The following is a 26,676-nucleotide window of genomic DNA, read 5'->3' as shown; positions in this document are numbered from 1 at the left end:
CCCACTGACTTATTAGAGGAGAGTTAGGTTTCTTCCAATTTAACAAAATCAGTCTGCATGCCAAAAGTGTAGTGAATGCAAGCACAGTTTGCTTGTCCTTATCCATTTCAAATCCATCTGGAAGAACACCAAACACAGCTGTTAATGGGTTAGGAGGGATTGTGACCCCAAGGCTGTCTGAAAGGCACTTAAAAATTTTGGTCCAAAATGATGTTAGTTGGGTGCAGGCCCAGAACATGTGACCCAGTGAGGCAGGAGCTTGGTTGCAGCGTTCGCAGGTTGGATCTTGCCCTGGAAACATTTTGGACAGTTTTAAGCGAGACGGATGTGCTCAATATATAATTTTTAGTTGAATAATTCTATGCTTTGCACATATGGAGCTCGAGTGAATTCTCTGCATTGCTACCTTCCACTCCTTTTCTAAATTAGTTCCATGTTCTGAGTGAGTGAAGCACAATTGGGTTATTAGTATATTTACGATAACTTGCATTTATTGGAGAGCAGAGCAGGGAATATAAAGAAGTGCTGCAGGATTTTACTTCTATTGCGGACCAGGCCTGTGTGTGTTCATTTATTTGTGTCTAGGTTTTTATGGCTTGTATGTTTGCTGCCCAGTAATAAAACTGAAAATTAGGTAAAGCCATGCCACCTTCTGCTTTAGGTCTTTGTAGGGTCGCTCTTCGGATATGTGAATGTTTTGAGTTACAGGTACATTACACTGTATATTTATAACAAATAAAACAAGTACAACTTGGCTTGCAGTATTATCCAGTAGTATAGAAACAGTATTCACACATTTGAACATAATGGTCCACATCTGACCTTTTAAAACCAAAGTATCTCCAGGCAACGGACGTGACTCCTTTTCTTCGGCAAAAGTTCTTCTGTATCATCATGTTCAACTTTATTGTTGGCTACAGCTTCAGTTTCAGAATGTTCTCTGTCCATTTTCACTATGCAATACCTACACTATCTATTTAGCTGTGTAGCAGTGAAAAAGGTCCCCACTTGAACAGTTTCCCGCTGCGCCACGTTCCGAACGGCGTTTAGGCAATTTAAACCGGTGTTGCGGTATAAGAAAAATCCATATCATAACAAAAATAAAAAACGTTTTTCGGTATGAACCAGTATACCACCCAGCGCTATGACCCATACCCCAGGGATTAAAAATCTTTGTCCTCAGTGAAGCAAAATTTCAGTGTGAGCGGGTGTTAAGTAGTGATAAGTGAATCCTGGGGAGTTCGCCTTATACTGTGAGTTCGGTGAAATCATGGAAATGTTCGGAAACTTTAGCATACTCGTTGAAATCAAGGAGGAAAAACTGAATTAGTTTTTATTAGATTATAATGGTGCAGTTGTCTTTTAAGTGACCCCGAGGGCTAGGGTTTTAACTGCCAATTTTTCTGGACCAACTATTGTTACCAAAAATGTGACATTGTGACTCAAACAACAAAGTTTGCAGATGGAATGATAGCCATTAATAAAATACAACAAATGACAATAAATTATCAATAACTGAAATATACTGTATATATATATATACCGTATTTACCCATGTACCACACGCACATTTTTTCCCGAAAATTAGCATTAGAAAATCAGGTGCGCGTCATACACGAGGAAATATTTTTCTGTAATGTTTACTTCTTCTGCTTGGGCTCTCTCGCTCGCTCTCTCTCTCATTCACTCGCGCACTCTCTCTCTCTCTCCCTCTCTCTCTCTTGCTCGTTTGCTCGCGCTTTCTCTCTCTCTCTCTCTTGCTCGTTTATGCGCACTCTCTCTTTCTTGCGCTCGCTCACTCGCACGCTCTCTCTCTCACTCGTGCGCGCTCTCTCTCTGTGTCTCTCTTACTTGTTCGCTTGCACGCGCTCTCTCCCTTTCTCGCTCGCTCGCTCGCTCTTTCGTCATGCAACAAAGACAGAAGGGCATTTTGCGGAAAACGTGCCCTAAACTCTTCCTATACAATCACAATGCACGTCGTACACAGGGAAAATTTTTTTCGTGATTTTCTTTGTAAAAATTAGGGTGTGCGTGGTACGCGAATAAATACAGTATATATATGTATGTACATATATTATTTATATGATGTCTTATCCACACACGTTATTCTCTCTTGTTCCTACTGACCGTCATTCCTCTCCTCTCTAGAGCATATCTCCACCTCTCCAGGGTCTCTTCCACCTGCTCCCTACTCTTGCTACAGACATCACAATGTCATCCACAAACATCTTAGTCCACTAGGACTCCTGTCTAATCTCGTCTGTCAACCTGTTCATCACTATTGAGAATAAAAAAGGGCTCAGAGCAGATCCCTGATGTAATCCAACCTCTACCTTGAATTCATTTGTCACTCTTACCAAAGTTCTCACCACTGTCACACTTCCCTCGTACATATCCTATACCACTCTTATATACTTCTCTGCCACTCCCAACTTCCTCATACAGTACCACAGCTCCTCTTGAGGCACCCTGTCATATACTCTCTCTAAGTCCACAAAGACACAATCCAACTCCTTCTGGCCTTCTCTTAACTTCTCCATCAACACCCTCAGAGCAAACATTGCATCTGTGGTGCTCTTTCTTGGCATGAAACCATACTGGTGCTCACTAATCATCACCTCCCTTCTTAACCTAGCTTCCATTACTATTTCCCATAACTTCATATGTCTCATCAATTTTATCCCTCTGTAGTTACTACAGTTCTGCACATTCTCCTTATTCTTAAAAATCACTTCTTCTGTACTTCTCAGGCATCCTCTCACTTTCTAAGATTGTATTAAACAATCTGGTTAAAAATTCCACTGCCATCTCTTCTAAACACCTCCATGCTTCCACAGGTATGTCACCTGGACCAACTGCCTTTCCATTCTTCCTCCTCTTCATAGCTGGCCTTACTTCCTCCTTGCTAATCTGTTGCACTTCCGGATTCACTATCTCCCCACGATACAACTGTCTCTCTCTCTCTCTCTCTCTCTCATTCTCTTCATTCATCAGCCTCTCAAAGTACTCTTTCCATCTTCTCAACACACCGTCCTCACTTGTGAGTATGTTTCCATCTTTATCCTTTATCACCCTAACCTGCTGCACATCTTTCCCAGCTCGGTCCCTCTGTCTAGCCAATCAGTACAGGTCCTTTTCTCCCTCCTTAGTGTCCAACCTCTCATACAACTCATCATACGCCTTTTCTTTAGCCTTCACCACCTCCCTCTTCACCTTATGCCTTATCTGCTTGTACGCCTGTTTACTCTCTGCATCTAGCCCACTTCTTCTTTGACATCCTCTTTGTCTGTTTACTCTCCTGTACTTCTCCATTCCACCACCAGGTTTCCTTATCCTCCTTCCTCTGTTCAAACGTCACACCAAGCACCCTTCTAGCTGTCATACATACTGCTTTTGCTGTAGTTGCCCAGCTATCTGGCCATAACACGCTTCATCCTGCAGTCAAAACACAATGTACAATGAATCTATGCAGAACAACAAAATGTTTTAATAATATTCTCATTATGGTCAATTAATGTACCCCTGAAATGAAAATACTGTAAGTTTCCTTTAATCTATTTAACGCAGTTGGGGTGCAAATCTGGTTGTAGTACTGATCATGCAGCAACATCACACATGCATGAAGTAGTTTGTGCAACAACCATTAAGTTGGCATGCTTTAAAGCTCTGCGTATGGCTGCTGAAGCTCTATGATGCTTTGGCAAGTTTCACTGATCCAACACTACTGTTGAATAACCTTACGACCAGTGAACTAATGGCTCTGTATTGTTTGCTGGAATGGAGAAGAAAGAACAGCTATTTTTTTAATGTGAGAACTTTATTATTACTTCTGGGTGCTGCTTTTCCAAATTAAATAAAAAATATCTGTACTAAGCATCATTTTTAGCAGAGAATAGCAAACATCAGAGGTGTTTTCCTTATGTGTAAATAAAGCCTGTGTCAGCTATTTATTGGAAATAAACTGTGACCGATGGAATGTCAATTTGTTGTATTGTACAGTCTTGTTAGTACTGCTGATTACTTCTGTTCTACTTCACTCTGCAGAAAGTGCCCCCAGGCTGCTGCCCAAAGATGACAGCATGTACTACCCCAGAGTGCAGCATTACCGAGAGCTTCTGGACTCTCTTCCAATGGATGCTTACACACATGGTTGTATTTTACACCCAGAAATAACAGTTGACTCTCAGATTCCAGCGTATGCAAGTACAAGGATTCGAAGTAAGTATCAAATGATAAAATTGTCTGTTTTCTTTTTTCATATTGTGCATATTAATGAAAAAGCTTCCAGAACATTTCCAGAAAAGGTTGCACTTATGTTAAAGAAACCCCAAAGGTGTGAAATGCAATGATCCTGTACAGGATAGTTTTGAGCCTTTTTCTGTTTTAATATACCTTTGAAGAAATCCGATGTAATACAGAGTGGCACAGCCGTTCAAGCTGCTGTATCAAAATTCCAGAAACCAGTGACTGAATCCTAGCCCGATAACTGTTGCTTTATATGCCGTCCTTGTATTCGCACAGGTTTTTTCCAAGCTCCCCAGTTTCTCCAGTTCATCAAAAATTGTAAATTGGGTCAATATGTGCATCATTGGGTTTTGCAATTGTGGAAGAAAAGTGAAACTTAGGTGTTACTTGGTCATGTAGGGGTAAAATAGCTATTGAGCATAAAGTGTTTTGGTATGTTTTCAACATTAAAAATATATAGCAAGTAGTATAAAGAGTTAACAAGTATAGTCTAAGCATAACAGGAAACCAGATAAAGGTCAAGTGAACAGCAAAGAACAAGAAGTTTCTGGGTGATGGCTCAAGATGTTGGCTGACTATCATGTACCCAGTAAGACCTGGCAGATGCCACATACACAGGAGCTCAAGAAAAGTATTGAATGTAGTAAAGAAATACGTTTATTTTGGGGTATGTAAGCTGTTTGGGGTATGTAAGCTGGTTATGCTCTCTGCTGAAAACATCCCATGTCTCTTGAGCAATCAGAGTGAATGCAAACTAGTGAACCAATCAGAGTAATCATTAATTCAGTTAGCTATAAGAATGGACTTTCTATCTCTGTTGTTTGACCATTCTGTGGCACCCTCAGCAGACAGTTGTGATGGGGTGCTCCCTCTTCATGAAGAGATTAATAAAGACACAATGAACAAGTTTCCTTCTGGCAGGTTCCTGACTCAAAGAAGTCCTAGTTGAGGACAAATGTCTTTCTTCTAAAACTGATTTCTTCCACACGATGGACAGCTCATAAAACTAAATATGATGTAAATGGTAGTTAACTGAACAAGACATATACCAACAAGAATGACAACTTTTATTTCATAAGCACATTTTCATCCAAAGCATGTAGTTCAGAGTGCATTATAAGAAATAAAAAATAGAATTACAAAGAATAAACAAATAAATTAATTAAATAATACAAAATAAATAAATCCACCTTAATAAAAGGAGAAGTATCTGTGGGTCCGTTCATTCAGTTGCTGTATCTTCTATCCAACAAATGGCACATCACAAATATTAGCACTGCTTTTATGAATCCTGCACCAAATGGAATGTAACAGAGACACAGCAGCCAGAGGGACACACTACACTACAGACGCTAATGCTGAGGCCTACATTGATGACTTCGATTTCAACCTGTCTTAGATGGATAGCACTACAGGGAAATAAGTGGGAAATATAAATGATAGATTCATTAAGTATGGATTGAATTGCAAAACTCAGATTTTAAATCTCTAATGATTATAATGGTAAGTCCAATGCTATGGTCAGGTGGTTGGGGAGGAGAGAAGAAAATGCTGAGAAGCTGGAGAAAATAAACCTGCATGGGTACCATGGCCAAGTGTTCTACTAAATGTTGTGGCGGATGGGACGCCCCTTCAACACTGTATCCAGGGGCGCAGCCATGGGATGAACGCTATGTCCCCCGGAACACTTGGTGGCATCGGGGCCTGTTTTATGGAACACCACCACCAGGGGGAGCTGCAAGGCTTCCTGAGTCCGTGTGGGCGGTAACGCAACCACACCCGGAAGTGCAGCCTAATTCAGGTAAATTACCACCTGAAGCACTTCCGGGTGGGCTATAAAGGGAGCCTGCAGCCACTACTCTGGGCACCAGAGTCGGGAGGAGGAGGAGGACAAAGCTGCCCTGGGAGGAGTGGAGGAAGAGAAGAGTGTGATTTGGGGTGTGATTTACTTTTGTGTGTTTTTGGGACTGTGTTAGGGCCAGTGGGACACAGGGAAGACGTGTCCCACAGCTGAAGAAGAAAATAAAGACTTTTTGTTTGTTTTACCCGTGCCTTTGGTGTCAGTCTGTATCGGGTCGGCGCCAATAAAGCGCCTTATCACAGTGTAAATGTAATAATTCTTTATTGTTATGATGCACTGTTCTAGAAGTTTAGAGGCAGTGGGTCATATTGAAAAGAATGTACAAATTATTTCAATATCACTAAACTGATTTTCATAGTAACATAATGAGCCAAATGTACCATTTCAGTAAATGCGGCATGTCTTCTCTCCAACAAACACACAGAAATTGTAACAGAACTAACAAAATGAGATGTCACCTAATGGCACTAACTGCTACTAAAACCAGGGAGGGGTTCTGTGTGCAGAACTACTTATTTTCACCACCCTGGATATTTAAAAATTATCAATATGTTACAGTTAAGAAACAAATGTGATATGTATTTTCTAGTTTCATTATTTCCTTTTCTTTGCCAGAATGATTCTGCAAGAACGGTTATTTTCTGGTCATGGTTGCATGCACTGACTTTTGCCCATGGCTACAGCTGTCCCCATATTTTGTATAACAACAACAACAACAACATTTATTTGTATAGCACATTTTCATACAAAAAGTAGCTCAAAGTGCTTTACATAATGAAGAGAAGAAAAATAAAAGACAAAATAAGAAATTAAAATAAGACAACATTAGTTAACATAGAAAGGAGTAAGGTCCGATGGCCAGGGTGGACAGAAAAAACAAAAAAAAAACTCCAGAAGGCTGGAGAAAAAAATAAAATCTGTAGGGGTTCCAGGCCACGAGACCGCCCAGTCCCCTTTGGGCATTCTACCTAACATAAATGAAATAGTCCTCTTTGTAGTTCGGGTTTTTCACAGAGTCACTTGATGCTGATGGTTGTACAGACTTCTGGCTTTTAATCCATCCATCATTGTTAGAACATCATGGTGCTTTGAGTAGATGGTGTATATATATTTATATTATGGTGTAGCAAATTAACAATGATCGCTATGATATCTAGTTGTTATGGAGAATAGGATTGATGATCCTAATGGTAACATGTATGTATTCAAAAATGACAATAATCTGCATTACTTGTGACTAACAATCCACAGTCTAGTCAGGTTTTTTGCTTTATGTCCTCCCCCACCATAAGTGTATATGGGGTGGGGGGAGGCGAAAACTTTAGATTTGTCAAAAATTTTGATCTCCGGTTTTCGATGGATCGTGACATTTTATGGTCCCCTGATACCAAAAACATCGATATCTTGATGATGGATGTGTGCTTGTCTGTGTGTGTGTGTGTGTCTGTGTCACAGTTTAATCAGGGTGGTCTAGAGATAACACAGCTGGACCCGAAACTTAAGCCTGTTATGAGATGAAATTGTGCTGATTAGTTTCTGAGCCAAATCGTGCAAAAGAAACAGGCACTCTAGAGTAGAGGAAACCTCAAATACCGTAATTCCACAATTATGAATTCTTTTCGTCAACTGCTATCGTAATGACCTATTTTATAATCAGAAAGATCAGCATCAGAGTGGTAAATAATTACTGAAATGTTATAGAATACTTCAGGTTTCTAGGATGCAAAGCCTACTGATGCTCACATCTGTATTTTTAGGCTTCAAGCAAACAGAGTTGGCCAGCAGGTATAAACCTACCTGTATTTCACTTACTTAGAGAGAGCAAGCAATAGAATAAATGATTAAATCTTGCAGTTATGACCTTTCTGAATGTTTAATATTTCATTAACAAGACTCAATCTCTGCATCATTTTTGTAGGTCAGATTGGAAATACAGAGTCTGAGCTGAAGAAGCTTGCCCTACAGCACCCTGAACTTGAGGAGGCCTATGTTGCTAAACAGAAACGTCTCAAAGTAAGAATACGCTATTTTACAGCTTGCTATTGGGCATACATTGGTCATAGTCAGTGTAGTGATCTACGCTGTGGTCTCCTGGGGAAGCAACTTGAGCTGAAAAGATGCAAAATGTCTGAACAAACATATCAGGAATGCCGGCTCCATTGCAGGGCAAATCCTGGACACACTGAAAGCTGGTGTGGAGAGATGATAGTGGCAAAATTGGATCCAATCATGAAAAATCCCCTCCATGAGGTGCTCTGTAGCAGCACTTTTAATCATAGGCTCATTCTACCACGGTGTGCTCAGAAGCGCCTCAGGGGTGTAATCTGCCTGCGGCTATGAGGCAGTTCAGTGCTGTCTCCCTCTCGATGCCCCAAACTGAATGCAATTTTTTCAACAATAAAGATTATTTATTTATTTACTTATTAATTAATTGATTGTATGATTTGTCCTAGGAATCTTTGCTTTTTATGTTTCTGCTGCTATGTGCATCTGAATTTCCCATTGGGATTAATCTAATTTAATCTATTGCTAAATTAACAACAGAAGCTTAATTCTGCCACTCAAAAGTTTTTTTTCTGTTTTTTTTTCACATCATCATTTTTGCAATAATGATTGCATTATTTCACAAAAGATATTGCCTGATGTGGTCAGTATTGTTATGTGTATGCATGTGAGGGATAATGTAAGGACATTGATAGTGTGCAGTAAAGTGACAGGACCTGAGCAAAAGTCAGCTATACATTTGATCCTCCATGTGCAGAGGGGTATATTTAAACAACCCAGTGTAAGATTACAGGGAAGCCAATGATTATCACGCAGCCCTGGGTGTATGGCAAGATGCAAACATGGTGGATGAGACGCCGGTCCTTTGCAGGGCACAGTCACACAGCCAATCAGAAAGGAGTGTGCTGCATGTGATCCACTACCAGAAACCAATAAATAAAATGTAGGTTTAGTTCTAATCTAGTTATTTAATATAGATATTTTGAAACTGTATGATCTGGTGTCACTGTGGTTAGTGTTCATACTTCAAATGTTCAGGGGCTCAAGATGGGGATGGAAGAGGGGAAGGATATTATTTACTTCATAGCATATAATGGACTAGACGTTTTTTGTTACTTAAGAAGTATTCCTGACACATTTCCAGCATTCAAAGGTCTTGCCTGCTGCTGCCAGTAACATCGGACATGCGCGTGGAGGGTGGGGTGAAGCACACACATAGCAGGCAATCAAGTGACATGCACAGGGAGAACATGCAATCCTCATGCAGTCCCTGGCATCGTGCGTCAGGAATGCTAGCTCTTTGCTATCACTCTGCCTATGGTAACATATCTGTGCTAAATTTACTAAACTTTAATCTGATTAAAACTAAATGTCTTCCTGTGACTTTTGTTCCGTTCTTGTCACTTGATTGCACACTATGTACAGTCTTAATCTATCCCTTATTTACTGTCACAGAATGTCAGGAGCATGCGTGTGCACGATTGTACTGACCACACAAGACAATATCTTTGGGAAATAGCACAGTAATTTTGCAAAATAGCACAATGTTTTTGTAAAGTAATGTAATATTTATTGCAAAATAACACAATACTTTTGCAAAATAATGTAATATCATGAAAAAAAAAAGAAAAATCATGAGAAATCTCCTGCATCCCCACCCAGAAGAGCTCTCTTGGAGCACTTTTAGCGACAGGATCATCCCACTATGCTGTGGTAAGAAGTGCATCTGGGGGTCTTTTCCGCCCACTGCTATGAGGCAATTCCTCCTGACGTACCTTTAAATTCATTTTTAAATTTCTGCACAATTTACATTTATTGATTGATTGACTACATTATTTGTCCTGTGAGTCTGGCTATTTGTTTTTTACGTTTCTGCTGTTGGATGCATCTGAATTTCCTTTTGGGATTAATACATTTTATCTAATCTAATCTAATCTAATCTAATCTAATCTAATCTAATCTAATCTAATCTAATCTAATCTAATCTAATCTAATCTAATCTATCTAATGCAATAGAAAACAATGAAGTGGTGGAAATTGCTTCCATAATGATCTGACCTTATCTGATTTTTTTTCAGTCAAAACTGCTTGATCATGATAATATTAAATACTTAAAGAAAATACTTGATGAACTTCAAAATGTTATGGACCAAGTGGAGACCGAGCTTCAAAGGCGAAATGAGGAAACACCAGGTAATGATTTAAAATGTTGTCTTTGTGGACATTTAAATAATTTAATGTAAGTGAGCTTTAGTGAACCATGAAATAAAATGTTATAGTAATGAGTTAAAGGAAGCCTTTGTGATAAAGAATGCTTGCAACTTTGTGCACAGTGATGTGGGGATAGACAAAGATGACCCCGCTACTCTAATTGGGTAAGCAGGTTAGATAATCAATAGATGAATGGATGGTAAAAAGAAATCCATTCTTTCTGTCAAAAATAATTGTCAAAAGAGTTAGAATTTTTATTGGCTATGAGCTGCAGCATGTATTTAATAACTTCCTGAAGGACTTGAGCAACCACTTAGTTTATTCTCAATATAACACTCTTCACTTTAAACAAGCATAAAGATCTTACACAGAATAATAGAGGCAAAACAATAAATGAAGAGTACCTAACCATGGAGTATCTACATTTATAAGTACAAATTAGTTTAAATGAACAGTAATTGAGAGATCCATAGACTTTGGCTAAACTGTGTCTGAAAATAACATTGTGTTACCAGAGTGACTGACTAACAGAAAGTTAATCCAGGTGGAAAACAAAGTCACCAGTTAATAACATTGCTGGAGAAAATAAACCTCTGGAGGGACATAAGATCCTACAGTAGGTCAACTAACAAGTTCATGAGGAGTGTATAGGCTGCTATAAAACTGCGTTTTTCCCCCTTGGGATCTATCTATGTAAAGTGCTTTGAGTAAATGTAAAGAATCATTATTATTATTATTATTATTATTATCTATGTAAAGTGCTTTGAACAGAGAGGAAAGTGCTGTATAAGCTTAAAGAATTATCTATCTATCTATCTATCTATCTATCTATCTATCTATCTATCTATCTATCTATCTATCTATCTATGTAAAGTGCTTTGAGTAAATGTAAAGAATCATTATTATTATTATAATTATTGTAATTATTATTGTTATTATTATTATTATTATTATCTACTGTATGTAAAGTGCTTTGAACAAAGAGGAAAGTGCTGAATAAGCTTAAAGAATTATTTTCTATCTATCTATCTATCTATCTATCTATCTATCTATCTATCTATCTATCTATCTATCTATCTATCTATCTATCTATCTATGTAAAGTGCTTTGAGTAAATGTAAAGAATCATTATTATTATTATTATTATTATTATCTACTGTATGTAAAGTGCTTTGAACAAAGAGGAAAGTGCTGAATAAGCTTAAAGAATTATTTTCTATCTATCTATCTATCTATCTATCTATCTATCTATCTATCTATCTATCTATCTATCTATCTATCTATGTAAAGTGCTTTGAGTAAATGTAAAGAATCATTATTATTATTATAATTATTGTAATTATTATTATTATTATCTATATAAAGTGCTTTGAACAGAGAGGAAAGTGCTGTATAAGCTTAAAGAATTATTATCTATCTATCTATCTATGTGAAGTACTTTGAGTAAATGTAAAGAATCATTATTATTAAAATTATCCATCCATCCATCCATTTTCCAACCCGCTGAATCCAAACACAGGGTCATGGGGGTCTGCTGGAGCCAATCCCAGCCAACACAGGGCACAAGGCAGGAACCAATCCTGGGCAGGGTGCCAACCCACCACAGGACATACACAAACACACCCACACACCAAGCACACACTAGGGCCAATTTAGAATCGCCAATCCACCTAACCAGCATGTCTTTGGACTGTGGGAGGAAACCCACGCAGGCACGGGGAGAACATGCAAACTGCACGCAGGGAGGACCCGGGAAGCGAACCCAGGTCCCCAGGTCTCCCACCTGCGAGGCAGCAGCGCCACCCACTGCGCCACCGTGCCATCTATTATAATTATTGTAATTATTATTATTATCTATGTAAAGTGCTTTGATCTTTGTTTTAAATTTTCATTCTTTTCTTTGATCATTTTTCGATCAGAGGTTTTTATGTTTTCCTCTCCTCCGTTATAAATTTTACTTAAGCATTATTTAGGGTTGTTTTAAGTTTGGCCTTTCTCCTTTTTGCATGTTATTGGTTTGGGAAATGCCATTCTGAGATACTAGGCCTCAACAAAGCCTGGTGCTAGATTTGGTAGACAAAGCCTCATTTAGGTTGTTTAGGTTGAAGCCCGCAGAAAGAAAACTCTGTGGCTCATTAGGCCTCATTTTGTGTTTAGTACATTTTTTTTCACCAGAACATCATAACAATGGGAATAACAGTGGATTATTTTCAACAATGACACATAGGTCAGGGGTTGGCAAACTTTAGCAAGCACGGACTATTTTTGTATTAATATTCATGAGCAAATAAATGAAATCTGCATTTGCAACCTCTGCAAAACCTCAGTCGATTGGTTCAGGTTGTCAGACACAACTTCTGCCCCTCCACCATTGTGCTGTTTTCCTGTAACCATGCCACTCACTTGTTTCTTGCCCTTGAGCTCACCCCTCATTTTTAACTGTCTGTCAAAATGTGTGACACTCCTTGACTCCACTTTGGGAATTTACTGTTGATGGTTGCTAAGTGGTTTCTATATAAGGACGACCGGAAATGCGCAACAAATTATTTAGCAGAAGTGTGTCAAGAAATGTGGCTGAGGCTTCTATCAATGGCAGGATGCCTGCATAGCACCTCACTATGACTGGGACTGGCATTTCAGATGTTTTCTTTCTTTTTCATTTTTTGGTGTGTGTTCAGACCATAGTGTGTGTTTATGTATATACTGTATACAGTACATTCATTTTTTTATTCAACTATTTATGTATTTATTTATTTAAAGAGCTCTATCTATCTATCTATCTATCTATCTATCTATCTATCTATCTATCTATCTATCTATCTATCTATCTATCTATCTAAAGTGCTTTGAGTTAATGTAAAGAATTATTATTATTATCATCATCTCTGTAAAGTGCTTTGAACAGTGAGGAAAGCACTGTATAAGCTTAAAGAATTGCCTGTCTTTCTGTCTGTAATACAGGGTGTAACCTATAGATTTATTTCCCAATATATCTAGAATATTCTTTTTAGCTCTGCCCATATTTCATTTATTTATAAGCACCAGAGTATGAAGTGCAAAACTCTTTATTCCATTTCTGTGTTCCCATAATTACAGAGTAATTACAGAGTTGTGGAGGACGGTCGTGTTTGAAATAAAAGCTCATCTTTGTTTCATGGTTCTTTTGAAAATTGATGGTATGACGTAGAATGGCACCAGCCTTTCTCCATTCTACACAAACCCCTAGTTGTTGCATTGTGCCAGAACATTGTATTTGTTCCTGATCAAAATGTGTTTAGATAAAATGTAGTTGTAGGCTAATAACAGATTTAAATGTTCGTCGAGCACATCGATTGAGGGCCAAATGAAACATTTTTTCTGTTTTGAAGCCTGGCTCTGTAACCACTAATCATCGTTTCAGACTGAATAGGGTACAGTGCAGGATGTGTAGGTCTTTCAAGATTAACATTTATGTTTATAAATCAAAACCTCCCCTTGTGTGAAAAGTGAAGACATAAGCAATATTTTCACCTGCTGATGAACATTATGGTCACTTCCAAATGTGGTGAGGTAGATTACTTTGCTACAGTCCTATTTTCAGAGAGGTCCATGGAAATAACCAAAGCTGACAGACTGTAACAAAATAAATACAAGTACACAGTGGAGAGCATCACTTCCTTAACCCACATAAACATAGGGAATGGATAAAATTAGAGGAGTTAATAAAGACAGATTGTGCAATTCAAAAGGCTTTTTATGTGCATCTTGCTGACCATTAAACCTTTGCCATATTTAGTATTTATGGTTAATAGTGAAGAAATTTATTAATAAATAGATCTGCCTTAAAAGTTGCACTTTGGTCTCTACAGGATTTCTCTAATCTGCAATCTTTCCAAAAGTAACTGCTTTGATAGCTGATTTTCCTCATAATGTTGAATGCGGTCTTCCATTATTACCATTGCGTGTGTGTTTTATTCCACTGTCTTGTCAGTTATACAGCAGCAGAACTCACCCTGTGCTGGCCATTTCCACAGATTACCCAGCCACACTGCAAAGAACATACGGAGGGGCTCAGTAGAAGCCGCCTTGCACATCTCTTCTGGAAAGCTGTGCTGCAGACAGCCAGCATACCGTTTAATAATCAGTAGCAGCCATTCTCTGATCCAGGTCCTAGGAAATGAAGCCTTTATGATTAGTGGATTAGCCAGGACCACTGGCCTGACAAATGTGTGCTGCTCGTCAGTATAATCGCAGGGCAGAGGACTGAACTTGAACTCTTTGTGCTGTCCCTATAAGTGCAGTGTCTCCTTCCCCTTTAGCAAGTGAGACTCACACCCATGCAGCTTTAAAGGAATACTCCAGACAAAAATTATATATTTTAATATTTTACGTACCCTATATAGTTTGTAGTGATGGCCAAGTAAAAAAATTCATCTCATGTTTTAGTGGAGAATGAAGATAACTATGCGGGAGTCAATGGTGACCACCACTAGACAACAGCAAACACCATCATAAATACTCATGAAAAAAATCTCCTGTTACTCGTGTTGGATAATCCACAAGTCAAGTCATCCAGCTGGATGCCCTTAATGTGCAAAATGCAAGCTAAAATATTAGTGAATAAACTCCTCTGGAAAATTAAAACAGTTCACAAACAGGAAGCCCCTTCACACGGGATCACACTTTTGAATTTAGCATCTTTGGGATGTGGATGGAAACCTAAATACACACAAGAAGAACTTGTGAACCCAGAACGCTTGAGTGTTTCAGGCAGCAGTGCTAAACACTGTCTATCTACAGTGCCTATCAAAGTATTCACCCCGTAGACGTTTTCACTTTTTATTGTTATACAACATTGAAACACAGTGGATTGAATTTAGCATCTTTCACACACTGATCCACTATATAATGTTTAAATGAAAACAGATCTCTGCAAAATGGCCTTAATCAATTACAAATATACTGTAAAACACAAAATAATTAATAACATAAGTATTTGCCCCCTTCAAGTTAGTATGTAGTAGATGGCAGCCATGACAGTCTTGAGTCTGCGTGCACAGGTCTCCCTGTCTGTCAGCGCTGCACAACAGGACACTGACATTTCTTTCCATTTTTCTTTGCCAAACTGCTCAGACTCTGTTAGGCTGCATGGAGATCATCAGCCTTTGTCTCAAATGGATTGAGATCTGAAAATTCTTGTTTTTAAAGTATTCCTGTGTAAGCTTTGGCTTTATGCGTGTGGACGCTGTCTTGCTGGGAACCAAATCTACCAAGGAGCAAGGCTTCTTGCAGACTGCATCGGGCCTTCTTCAAGGATTTCCACATAATTACTTGCATTTATTTTACTCCCACAAACCTTCCATGGCCTGATGCAGAGAAACAACCCCACAGCATGATACTGCAACCATCATATTTCACAGGTGGAGATGGTGTGGTTTTCATAATGTGCAATGTCATGGTGTTTAGTCTGGTGGCTCAGAAGAGCTCAGTTTCAGTCTAATGAGACCATAAAGCCTTCCCCGTCAAACTCCAGCTGAGATGTCATCTGCATTTCTTGAATAGTGACTTTCTCTTTACCTCTCTGCTATAAAGCTGTGACTGGTGAAGTACACGGACAACCCTTTTGTCAGCACAGTCTCTTCAGTGTAATCAGCTGTATCTTATCACTCACTGTCAAAGTTCTCAGAGGTCTCTTGGTTGCCTCCCTCATTTGTTTTCTTCTGGCACGGTTACTCAGTTTATGTTGACAGCGTACCCTAGCAGATTTATGGATGTGCCGTACTCTTTCCATTTTTTAATGATTCATGTAACTGGGTATTCTGTGACTTGGATGTTGTCTTATCTCCATCCCCAGACTTTTCAGTCACCTTCTCCCAGGGTTGCTTGGAATGTTATTTTCACTTCGTTGTGTAGGTTAGGTAGTGTGATGTCATGGTTAAGACTTTAGAATTTATGGGTTCAAATGGGTTCAAATCTCGCTACTGACATTGTATCTCAAATGTTATAAATCACCTTAGATTAAGGGCATCAGCCAAATAAATTAATGTAATATACAGATTAAGACACTGTAAGAGCCATTTGCCAGTTATTTAGGTCATGTTAAGTTGCTAGAAGTATTTTGTTAGTTATGTTAAATGTTTGCCTATAAATTAGTGCCTAGCGTATGGGAGGTTCTTATAACCCCCACAAGCTGAATTGAATTGGTATATTCTAACTATTTCTTGTCCCTCTGACTACAGATTAGTCTCAGTTAGTGACCTTCCTAGTTGTGTGTAAGGCGTGGAGGGCACACGGTTTCAAACTGTGCCTTAATGTACTTGGTGGTATGTGCAGAGCCGTACGTTGAGAACGTACAGAATGTGAAGTAGAGCATAGAGAAATTACTCAACCTTAATTGTAGAAACGATTGAAGCTTAACAATAAGAAACCTTTTTCTTTTTTTGCCTTTTATTTTATGTGTGTAACAACCTTTCTCTATTCTTGTTTGGAATGTCTGCTTTGAAATTTCACTAAACCTTTTTGGAGTGAGAGATTTCTTTTGGTATGCGTTTGGCTCATGCGTGATCCTGCCTTACTCACCAGCAGCTACAGCCACCTTACTCACTCATCACAAGGTGGACCTTCCAGCCAGGCAGGTGGTCTCCATTGAACTAATTCTGTGATCTCTAAATCTAAAGGGGTGCCCCTTTGAGTATTCAGCTGTGTCTTATTAAAGGAGATGAACACTTGTATGTGATTACAGTCGACCCCCATCAAGTTGCAATTCAGAGTTCGCGGCCTCAGTCGTTCGCGGATTTTTCCTTAGAACCTAACTAATAATTGTTTGCGGAAACTGCAAATATCGTCCACAATTTTTTTGTGGCTTTTTTCGTGGCAATATATAATTTTTCATGCGTTTTAATGCTAAATTATTAACAATATAATTTACTAGTTTTGCAACATAAGTATTAACGTAAATTCAGCTAAATTTCCATATAAAATATAATACTGTATAAATTTTTTAGTACTGTAGAGAGATCACAAGCAACCATAGAGGAAGAGGCAGCTTGGGATGATGAAATATTGTACCCTTGTACTCAGAGGCGGGAGGTTTGAAAGTAGCCAATCCAAGAGCATTATTCATTTCTCCTTGCTGCTGATTGGCTGCTGCCCTGTGACGCATCTCTGGCAGATGCAGCCCAGCATTCCCGCATCATAACAGTTTACCGCGTATAGCTATCTCAAGTGTTTCGCTGAGTGTTTTTCGTTTTGTTCTTCTTAAAGCCCTAAGTTGCCACCCAAACGCCCTGTACCTTCTAAGGCTTTGGCAATGAACCTAAGCATAGTTCGGGCTCTCAAAGTTAATAATGGCATCGATGCTGCCATTCAGACATATAACACCCTCCTCATAACCATGAAGAAACAAAAACAGCAACTTCCCATCACAGTGTTCTTCAAACCTATTTAGAAAAGCCAGCACGAAACCCCACCAGAAGAAGACCTGTCAGAAGATACGACTCCTTTTTACAGGCACTCTTTCGTTCTAGCTATCTGTCTCAGTGTTTTCCTAACCTTTGCGGTGTCATAACCCAGTTTTTCTGATGCCACCGTGTTTGCAATCCATTATGAAGTCTGAACGGGGGTAGTAGAGTGGTCCCTAACCTTTTCTATGTTTCACACCCCTAGAAAATATTTGATTTATGTTTGTACCACCTACAAAAGTAATATCACATTTGAAGAAGAAGTCAAATGTCTAATTTTTGAGCGCACAAATTGAATCACATACAGTACGGCAGGTGACCAAATTGAACTTAAAAAAAAAGCTTTTAACTGCATAAAATGTAATATAAATTGACCAATGTACCATTATAAATCTAAGTAATCTTGTAAATGTGTCCCCCATGAAGCTTAGACACTCAATTGACGATCCAGGGGTTGGGGTATCCTACAAAGCATCAAGCACTGCAAGGAAATGACACTATCAATGATTGAGGAGTTTGGGGCATTGGAGACTCCCATGAAGCAATGGATACTGACACGCCGTTAGTCAATGAAACACAGTCGATGAGCTTTGTCCCCCGATAACACCTTTGTGACAGTTCAAAACCAGATATGACGTACAGTTAAAATTGCTGCGCTCCTGCTAGGACCACCAACAGGAGGAAAGGGCTGAGTGTAAGCAGCAGCTGTGCATCTAATTCAGTCTCTCTTGTCCCCCAACCAAGCAAAAATGTCAAACCACGATGAAATCTGTGACTTTTCCCAATCAGGAATTGCACAGAAATAAATAGTAGATCTCACCCTTCTCTATGGATCATTGCAAGGTTCAAATTCCATTCTCTTAAAAAAACGTTATTCGCCTTTATGAATGCTCTGTCTCCAGTAAGGAACCCATGAGAACGTGCATTTCTGCAGCTCATTCAAAGATGACAATTGCACATGCAATGCTTGATCCGTTTCATATCATAGAACAAGTTTGCTAACTAAGAAATGACCTACAAATGACAGCACACTGCAAGACGCCAACTGCACCACGATAAATTAGGACAATGCTTCGCACTCAGTTTTGGCAAATCAGAACACAGCCTTCCTTTTTTGTTGCACCCCCAGGCAGGGGACCCCTGCCGTAGTTGAATTGAGTGTGATCTTCTAACAGGGCATTAGATGAATCAAGCGTAATCATTGGTGAATAAGCACGATCGTTACAGCGGGGGTTGGGGAGGTCGTCGAGGATTGGCTGCAGTCCACCTGTGATTCTGCTGCTGTGAATGGAACATAATCCTCAGAATGGTGGGGGGGAGGCTTTTGGCTGGGGTCAGCCATAGTCCACCTGCAATACTGCCACAGCCTAGCAGGGGTGTCCAACTCCGGTCCTGGTGGGCCGCAGTGGCTGCAGATTTTCATTCTAACCATCTTCTTAATTGGTGAGCTGTTTTTGCTGCTGATTAACTTGTTTTTCTTTAGTTTTAATTAACTTGACTCAGGCCCCTTAGTTGTTTCCTTGTTCTTAATGAGCAGCCAAACAATAATGAGACACAAAACAAGCCACCAAATGACCAGCTAACCTGAAAATAAAGAAAGGTGAAGGTCTTGGTCAAGTTGGTCTGCTCAGGTCACCAAATCATGTTGATGGTGGTCTTAGAAAAAACACAAAATTAATAGTCTGCTGTGGCAGAACGAGAGCAGCAACAAGTCATGATATTCAATAATGGCTTTAATTAAGAGTAAGAATTGGCTTCTCATTTAGATAGATAGATAGATAGATAGATAGATAGATAGATAGATAGATAGATAGATAGATAGATAGATAGATAGATAGATAGATAGATAGATAGATAGATAGATAGATAGATAGATAGATAGATACTTTATTAATCAATCCCAAGGGGAAATGCACATACTCCAGCAGCAGCATACTGATACAAAAAAAAATATTAAATTAAAGAGTAATAAAAATGCAGGTAAAAACAGACAATAACTTTGAATAATGTTAACGTTTACCTCCCCCAGTGGAATTGAAGAGTCGCATAGTTTGGGGGAGGAACAATCTCCTCAGTCTGTCAGTGGAGCAGGACAGTGACAGCAGTCCGTCACTGAAGCTGCTCCTCTGTCTGGAGATGACACTATTTAGTGGATGCAGTGGATTTTCCATAATTGATAGGAGCCTGCTGAGCGCCCGTCACTCCGCCACAGATGTCAAGCTGTCCAGCTCCATGCCAACAATAGAGCCTGCCTTCCTCACCAGTTTGTCCATGTGTGAGGCGTCCTTCTTCTTAATGCTGCCTCCCCAGCACACCACTGCGTAGAAGCGGGCGCTCGCCACAACCATCTGATAGAACATCTGCAGCATCTTATTGCAGATGTTGAAGGACGCCAGTCTTCTAAGGAAGTATAGTCGGCTCTGTCCTCTCTTGCACAGAGAATCAGTATTGGCAGTCCAGTGCAATTTATCATCCAGCTGCAGTCCCAGGTATTTATAGGTCTGTACCCTCTGCACATAGTCACCTCTGATGATCACGGGGTCCATGAGGGGCCTGATCCTCCTAAAATCCACCACCAGCTCCTTGGTTTTGCTGATGTTCAGGTGTAGGTGGTTTGAGTCACACCATTTAACAAAGTCCTTGATGAGGTTCTTATACTCCTCCTCCTGCCCACTCCTGATGCAGCCCACGATAGCAGTGTCGTCAGCGAACCTTTGCACGTGGCAGGACTCCGAGTTGTATTGGATGTCCGATGTATATAGGCTGAACAGAACCGGAGAAAGTACAGTCCCCTGCAGCGCTCCTGTGCTGCTGACCACAGTGTCAGACCTGCAGTTCCCAAGACACACATACTGAGGTCTGTTTGTAAGATAGTCCACGATCCATGCCACCAGGTATGAATCTACTCCCATCTCTGTCAGCTTGTCCCTAAGGAGCAGACGTTGGATGGTGTTGAATCTATCTATCTAAAATAAAGGGAAAAGGAGTTAATTAGCAGTGAAAACTGGTCACTGATTAGGAAAAGGGTAAGAATGGAAACCTGCAGCCACTGCGGCCCTCCAGGCCTGGAGTTGGACATCCCTGGCCTACAGGTTTCAAAATGCTGATCTATCTTTCTGTCTGTCTAATTAAATTTAATTTAATACAAGTACATTTGGCCTTGAAACAGTTTGGAATGAAAGCAGACTTTGACTGATTTCTCTTACTGGTTGTTGTATTCCAGTTCTGTAACTGTGTTTCAAATTCATATCATCCATGTTTTTTGATTCTAATATATTTTTTAATGTCCTTTGTTTTTTGTTTTTTTTTTTAAAGAAGAGGGAGAGCAGCCATGGCTTTGTGGGCAGTTCTTCAGCGTTGCTGATGTTTCCCTGGCTGTGACATTACATCGTCTGAAGTTCTTAGGCCTCTCCAGAAGATACTGGGGCAATGGAAACCGCCCGAACCTTGAAAGATACTACGAGCGGGTCTTAAACAGAAAGACCTTCAGGCGGGTTTTGGGGAATGTGAACAACATACTTATATCTGCAGTGTTACCAACAGCTTTCCGTGTTGCGAAGAAGAGGGCGCCCTCGTTTTTGGGAAGCACACTCTTGGTGGCAGTAGTAGGTGGGATCAGTTACTTTGCCTTTTTGTATCTGAAGAAAAGATTTGCAAGCATTAGGTGAGGCAACAAAAATCAAGTGGTTATCTACTGTTAATTATATATGTGTAATGTCTCGCATTCTTTGTTAGTGAAAAAGGTCTGCATATCAAAATGCCTGATTTAATCCTCTGTCAATGCTCATGGTATATAGCATCTTTCATTGAAAGGCTGTCATAAAGCAATGAAGAGCAATATTGTAAATGGGATGGGTTCAGGCTTACCTTGAACCAAAATTGGATTACAAGGTTTTACAATATGGAAGAATAAATCAAAAACCACATGGAAAAAAAGCCAAAACATTGAAACTTATGGTAGAATTAAGAAGTTTAGAAAATTGTAAGATACATGACAATGCCTACATTATATGTTTCATCAGAGTGTGCTGATAACCTGTTCTTATGTACCTGGTTGTTACCATGCACTTTATATGCTGGACTTTTAATTTTGGTCATACTGTTCACTTCGCTTCACATTGCACTGGCTTTTTTCAGCTGGTTTTTATTTTCCAGCAGGGTATTTAACAGTCTATGTTAAGCAATATTGTTCAGATCATTGCCATTTACAACTTCTTAACAACATTTGTAAGTCTTAAAAAATAATGGTGCCTCTGTAAATGCATTATGACTTGGAAAAAAACAACATTAAGTCTTAAAGCTGAAAAAGTGAACAAACATTCTCTGCACTGTGTCTTATTAATAGGTGATTTTAAATAAAGCTAAATCAACATTGCTGATGTATTGAAATATCAGTACTGCTGAATTAGTCTCATCGTCTATGAATTCTGTGTTGCATTAATCTTTGGCCTGAGCAGTTATCTGAATGCACCACTAGATGTCAGCATGTAGCTGTGTCACTGAAAGTTATTCCAAAGAATAAAAACATTACGCCAGTTGTCTCGCTCCTGTCTCCTAATTAGCTGCACAGCGAGTCGTGATGAACTGTATTTATTTAGAAAGCACTTTTTACACTAGCAAAATGTATTTGAAGAAGATTAAAAAAAAGAAAAGAAAAACCACAATAAATGTAGTTGCCACCAACATAAACTGCTTAGCTGTGGTTAGTGTTCTAAAATCTATTGAAATTAAGGCAGAAACAATATGTGAAAGTGTGTGTGTGCACAAGTACTAGTCTACAATTTGCTGTGTTATAAATTTCATATTTTAACTTTGTGGAAAAATTATTCTAATTTGCCTTTTTGAACATGCAACAGTAAACTTGCATCAACCATGAGGAATTATCAGCTTTCTTATATTGGGGCTGTCCCTGCCTTGGATGATATTTAAATTAGAATATACTAAAGATTGCATTTCAGCCACTGATAAACTCCCTTTACTAGTTAAGGAGAGATAATACATTCACTGCCTTCATTTTGCTTTAAATGACTCCTACCAATTAAAATCTTTTGTTTCTCATACAGGTTATATGGACCTTCTCCTAGGTTTGTGATGTTGGTGTGATGGTGGGACTTGTACACCTCAGTGATCTCAGTGATGTTATCTAGAGTGGCGGTACTCAGAATGTGGTCCCCAAGTGTGAGTTAAGTGCTCCGCAAGCTGACAGTCATTAGGGCAAAGTGAGCCCAAATACACACTCGAGCCAATTTAGGGTTGTCACTCCACTGAACGTGCACGTCTTTGTAGAGTGGAAGGAAACTGAAGCAGCCGTGGGTCCATTGCTCTGTGGCATGGCTACTACAGTAGTTTTAAAGCTCTGTAATGGCAAGACTGTAATCAGTGAAGGCACTGGGTATTGTGGGTGTTTTAGCTAACAAGCGTCTTTTATGTTGCATAGAAGATGGAGACAGTACTATGATTTTAGCAGATTAGATTGGTGTCCCCCATTTTTTAAAACAGGGAAAAAAATGTGTATTCCAGTTATTAAAGGAACACACTTCACAGCCTCCTTGGGAAAGTCTATGCTGGGTGCAGGAATTGAGGCTCCATTTGATAGCTGAGCCACAGGCCCTTCTAGGATTTGATGTGTTCAGGGTCTGAGGCCCCTTTCTGGATTTCAGGCTCCTTGATATATACATATACAACATATATACAACTACATAGAAAATGGATGAAAAGAGCAGGGGCTTAGGCCTCTGAAGCCCCTCCTTCCTGACACCACTGAGTTGAACTTCAGATCCAAGATGGCCAAGGTGAATTCCATCCAGGCCATTTTCTTCCATATATATTTAAGCAGTCATGAAAGTTTGCCACTGCTGCCACCAATGGGTGTTGGATTTTACCAAGGATACATCTTATCTCCTTTACTGTTTGTATTTAGTTTTGGGAAGCTAATGGGTTCATCTCTGCTGTTACAAGTGATTTGGTTGTCATCAAACTGTGACCTCCAGTGGGCACTGGATAAGCTCATAATAAAGTTAGATGTGACCAGGAAGATTGACAATAATTTGTGTTTACTGGGGCAGAGAGCAAGGCATTTAACAAAATACAGTAAATTTTATTTCTGTTGCAACCAGGTTTGTGTATGTTCATCAACTGGTGTTGATTTCCAGGTCCTTATAGCTTGTATATTAGCCGCCCAGTTAGGTAGTGCCATGCCCTCTTCTGCTTTAGGTGGTTGTAAAGTCGCCCTGTGGATGTGCGGATATTTCGGATTCCAAATAAAATTTTTATTGAAATCACATTAAGGTAGCGGTGGCACTGTGGTAGCCAGGGTTCATATTCCTAGTTTGCATGTCCTGTCATGTCTGCGTGGGGCTTGCTCTGGGTGTTCCAGTTTCCTCCCACAGTCCGAAGACATGCAGGTTAGGTGCATTGGTGATCCTAAATTGGCCCCACTTTGTGATTGGTATGTGTGTGTTTGAAAAGGAAGGGGAGACCATTCAGTCCATCAATCTTGTTTGTTTAGCTAAAAGCTAACCTGTCTCAATATCTCATCCAGATTCTTCTTAAAGGTTGTCAAGGTTTCTGCTTCAACTCCATGTCTCAGTAGTTTGTTCCAGTGTCCCACAACGCTTTGAGTAAGGAAGTGCTTCCTAGCTTCAGCTCTAAATGTACTTCCGCTTAATTTCCAAATAAATGATTTTGAAAACAGAGTTCCAAGAAACAATGAGAGTTGAGGGGATGATCATTGTCCCCTTCATGCCTCTGTATTACGAGGCAGAATTTGTGACTTCACAAGTAGGAAAACAAGAAGTCTCCTTGACCTGGAGTCTTTCTTCTCATCCCTGGAGGTTTTATGTGAGAAGTCAGTAGCATTTTGAGCTAGTATGTGGAGCTGGGCCTAGTACTTAACTGACATTAAGACTGGAAATGTGATGCATTTGAATCCAACACATACAATTAAAATAATTAAGTGGACTTGTTAATAATTAGGGTTTGGAAAACCTTATTGACGAGACAGTGAGATTACAAATGGGTAGGAAGGGTTAATAAGATATGGCTGGAAAAACAGACAACAGTTGTTACTTGTAAAGATAGATAATGAGATGTCAAGTTAAAAATGCAAACCTAAAATCAATGCCTAGAAAAACAAAAAATATTTGTTTGTAACTAGGAATAGAAAGATTAAAATAAAACAACATACCAACACAGGAATCCTAATATTGGATTCTCCCAAATAGAATGTGTCGATCTGGCAGTCCAGATTATGTCACATGTCATGTACTCTCAATTGATGCTCAGAAGGATCGCTCAGGCAATGGTCGAAGCACTCAGTAGAAAATTGGTGATGTCCAACTATTATTAAAATTCAACTTTTTCAATAATGCATCAGGCAAGAAATAGATGTGAAAGTCATATTTATTTATATTTACATTTGTAAAACATATACACAGATTTCATAGGGATGGCAAAAAAATGTGTTTAAAGAAAAAAGCTCATTATAACAAAACAATAGAAATGTTTTAAAAACAGAGCTTCAACAAACAGTGGGGACTGAGGGAATAATTGTTATAGTCAAATGATGAATCGTAACCCCTTTTACCAATGATTAATAACATTTTTATTCGTAGTTCAACAATTACTCAGGCTCTCTGCAGTTTATGCTACTGTGGTGGATTCTCCAATTACATTATTATACTAATGAAACCTCTGGATTTGGTGAGGAGTGGAAAATTGCTGGGTCCTAACGGCCTGCTTGCTGAGTTCTCTTATGTCTTATGGAAGCAGTTAACACATATATTAATGGAGATCTTAAACTCTGCTGTCTCCTTCACAAAACCGAACCCTTTAATTAATTTTGTCATGGTTACCCTTAGGGGTGTTCTGGGTGATGGCAAGGGGCCTTTTCACCAGTCACTTGATGAAGTAACCCAATGTCTGCATGCAGAAAAGTCCAAGGGACACCCTCTCCCCTCTCAATGAAACTAGTGTGTCTCAGTGCTTCAAAATGCAAGAGTGATGCCGAGATGCATTCAATGACAGGGTGTAAGTGCACTGCAATGCAAAAAGTATGATCCACTCTCTGTTAAGGGGCCTGTGGGGGTCTAAATCTGGGTTTGCCTACCCTCTCTTTAAAAATGACTGAACTTCCTCTAAATAGAACTGAATTTATTTGATGGGAAATCTTCTTACTTTTCATCTACAGTTGGTAAGTCACAAATTAGTGTATCCCAACCAGACTGGTTTCGTTTGTTTTCAACGTGCAGCAGATGACATCCACGGTCTCCTACAAACTACAGATGTAGCCCCGATCTTGTCCTGCCCTGTCTCTTAAAACAAAGAAGGCCATTGTCCACATGATATGGAATTTTCCCTGGAAGATTTTATACTCCTCCACTATGGACGTCATTCTCACCAAGTCAACTATCTTTCAACCCTTTCAGATTCAAAAAGGTGCCAGACAAGACTGTCGCATTTCCCTTTTTTAATGTCTAGCTGTGTATCCCTCCCAATCCCGACTTGATTACTCCTATTGCTGCTAATGGTGCCTATCGTGGTTCGTGTCTCGGTTGGCTGATTATGTTTTGTTTTATCTTGCCAGAGATCCAAACTCCTGCATGTCCTTAATTTGTTCATTGTTGTTGATACCTTTTTCTGGGAGCACCTTTACCTGTTGTGTAAATCTGCTCTACTTCCATTAAACGCCCTCCATTGTGAGTTAGTTTTTACTCCGTTCACTCTGCTGGCCAGTTTAATTAAATACTTTAGAATCAACACCTTTCTCTTTTGCAGGATATTGGGGCGGAGTGGTGGCTCTGAGGCTAAGGATCTGTGCTGGTATCCAGAAGGTTGCCAGTTCGAATCCCCATCACTGCCAAAAGAGATCCTACTGTGCTGGGCCCTTGAGCAAGACCCTTAACCTGTAATTGCTCC

At 39.5% G+C, this 26,676-nt stretch overlaps 1 protein-coding gene across 1 annotated transcript in view; it reads left to right on the top strand.

Annotated features, from left to right (window-relative positions):
- Positions 1–22,295, top strand: part of gdap1 (ganglioside induced differentiation associated protein 1) — a 34,615-nt gene extending 12,320 nt beyond the window's left edge. Inside the window, exons 3-6 of the mRNA XM_028803450.2 lie at positions 4,045–4,218; positions 8,025–8,119; positions 10,189–10,303; positions 21,076–22,295. Of these exons, the coding sequence (XP_028659283.1) occupies positions 4,045–4,218; positions 8,025–8,119; positions 10,189–10,303; positions 21,076–21,428 (737 nt within the window). The 3' untranslated portion in view covers positions 21,429–22,295. The remainder of the gene's footprint in view (positions 1–4,044; positions 4,219–8,024; positions 8,120–10,188; positions 10,304–21,075) is intronic.
- The last annotated feature ends 4,381 nt before the right edge of the window (positions 22,296–26,676 follow it).

This window comes from Erpetoichthys calabaricus, chromosome 6, assembly GCF_900747795.2.
Source record: "Erpetoichthys calabaricus chromosome 6, fErpCal1.3, whole genome shotgun sequence".
Lineage (NCBI taxonomy): Eukaryota > Metazoa > Chordata > Cladistia > Polypteriformes > Polypteridae > Erpetoichthys > Erpetoichthys calabaricus.
This window is presented reverse-complemented; position numbering and strand designations above follow the sequence as displayed.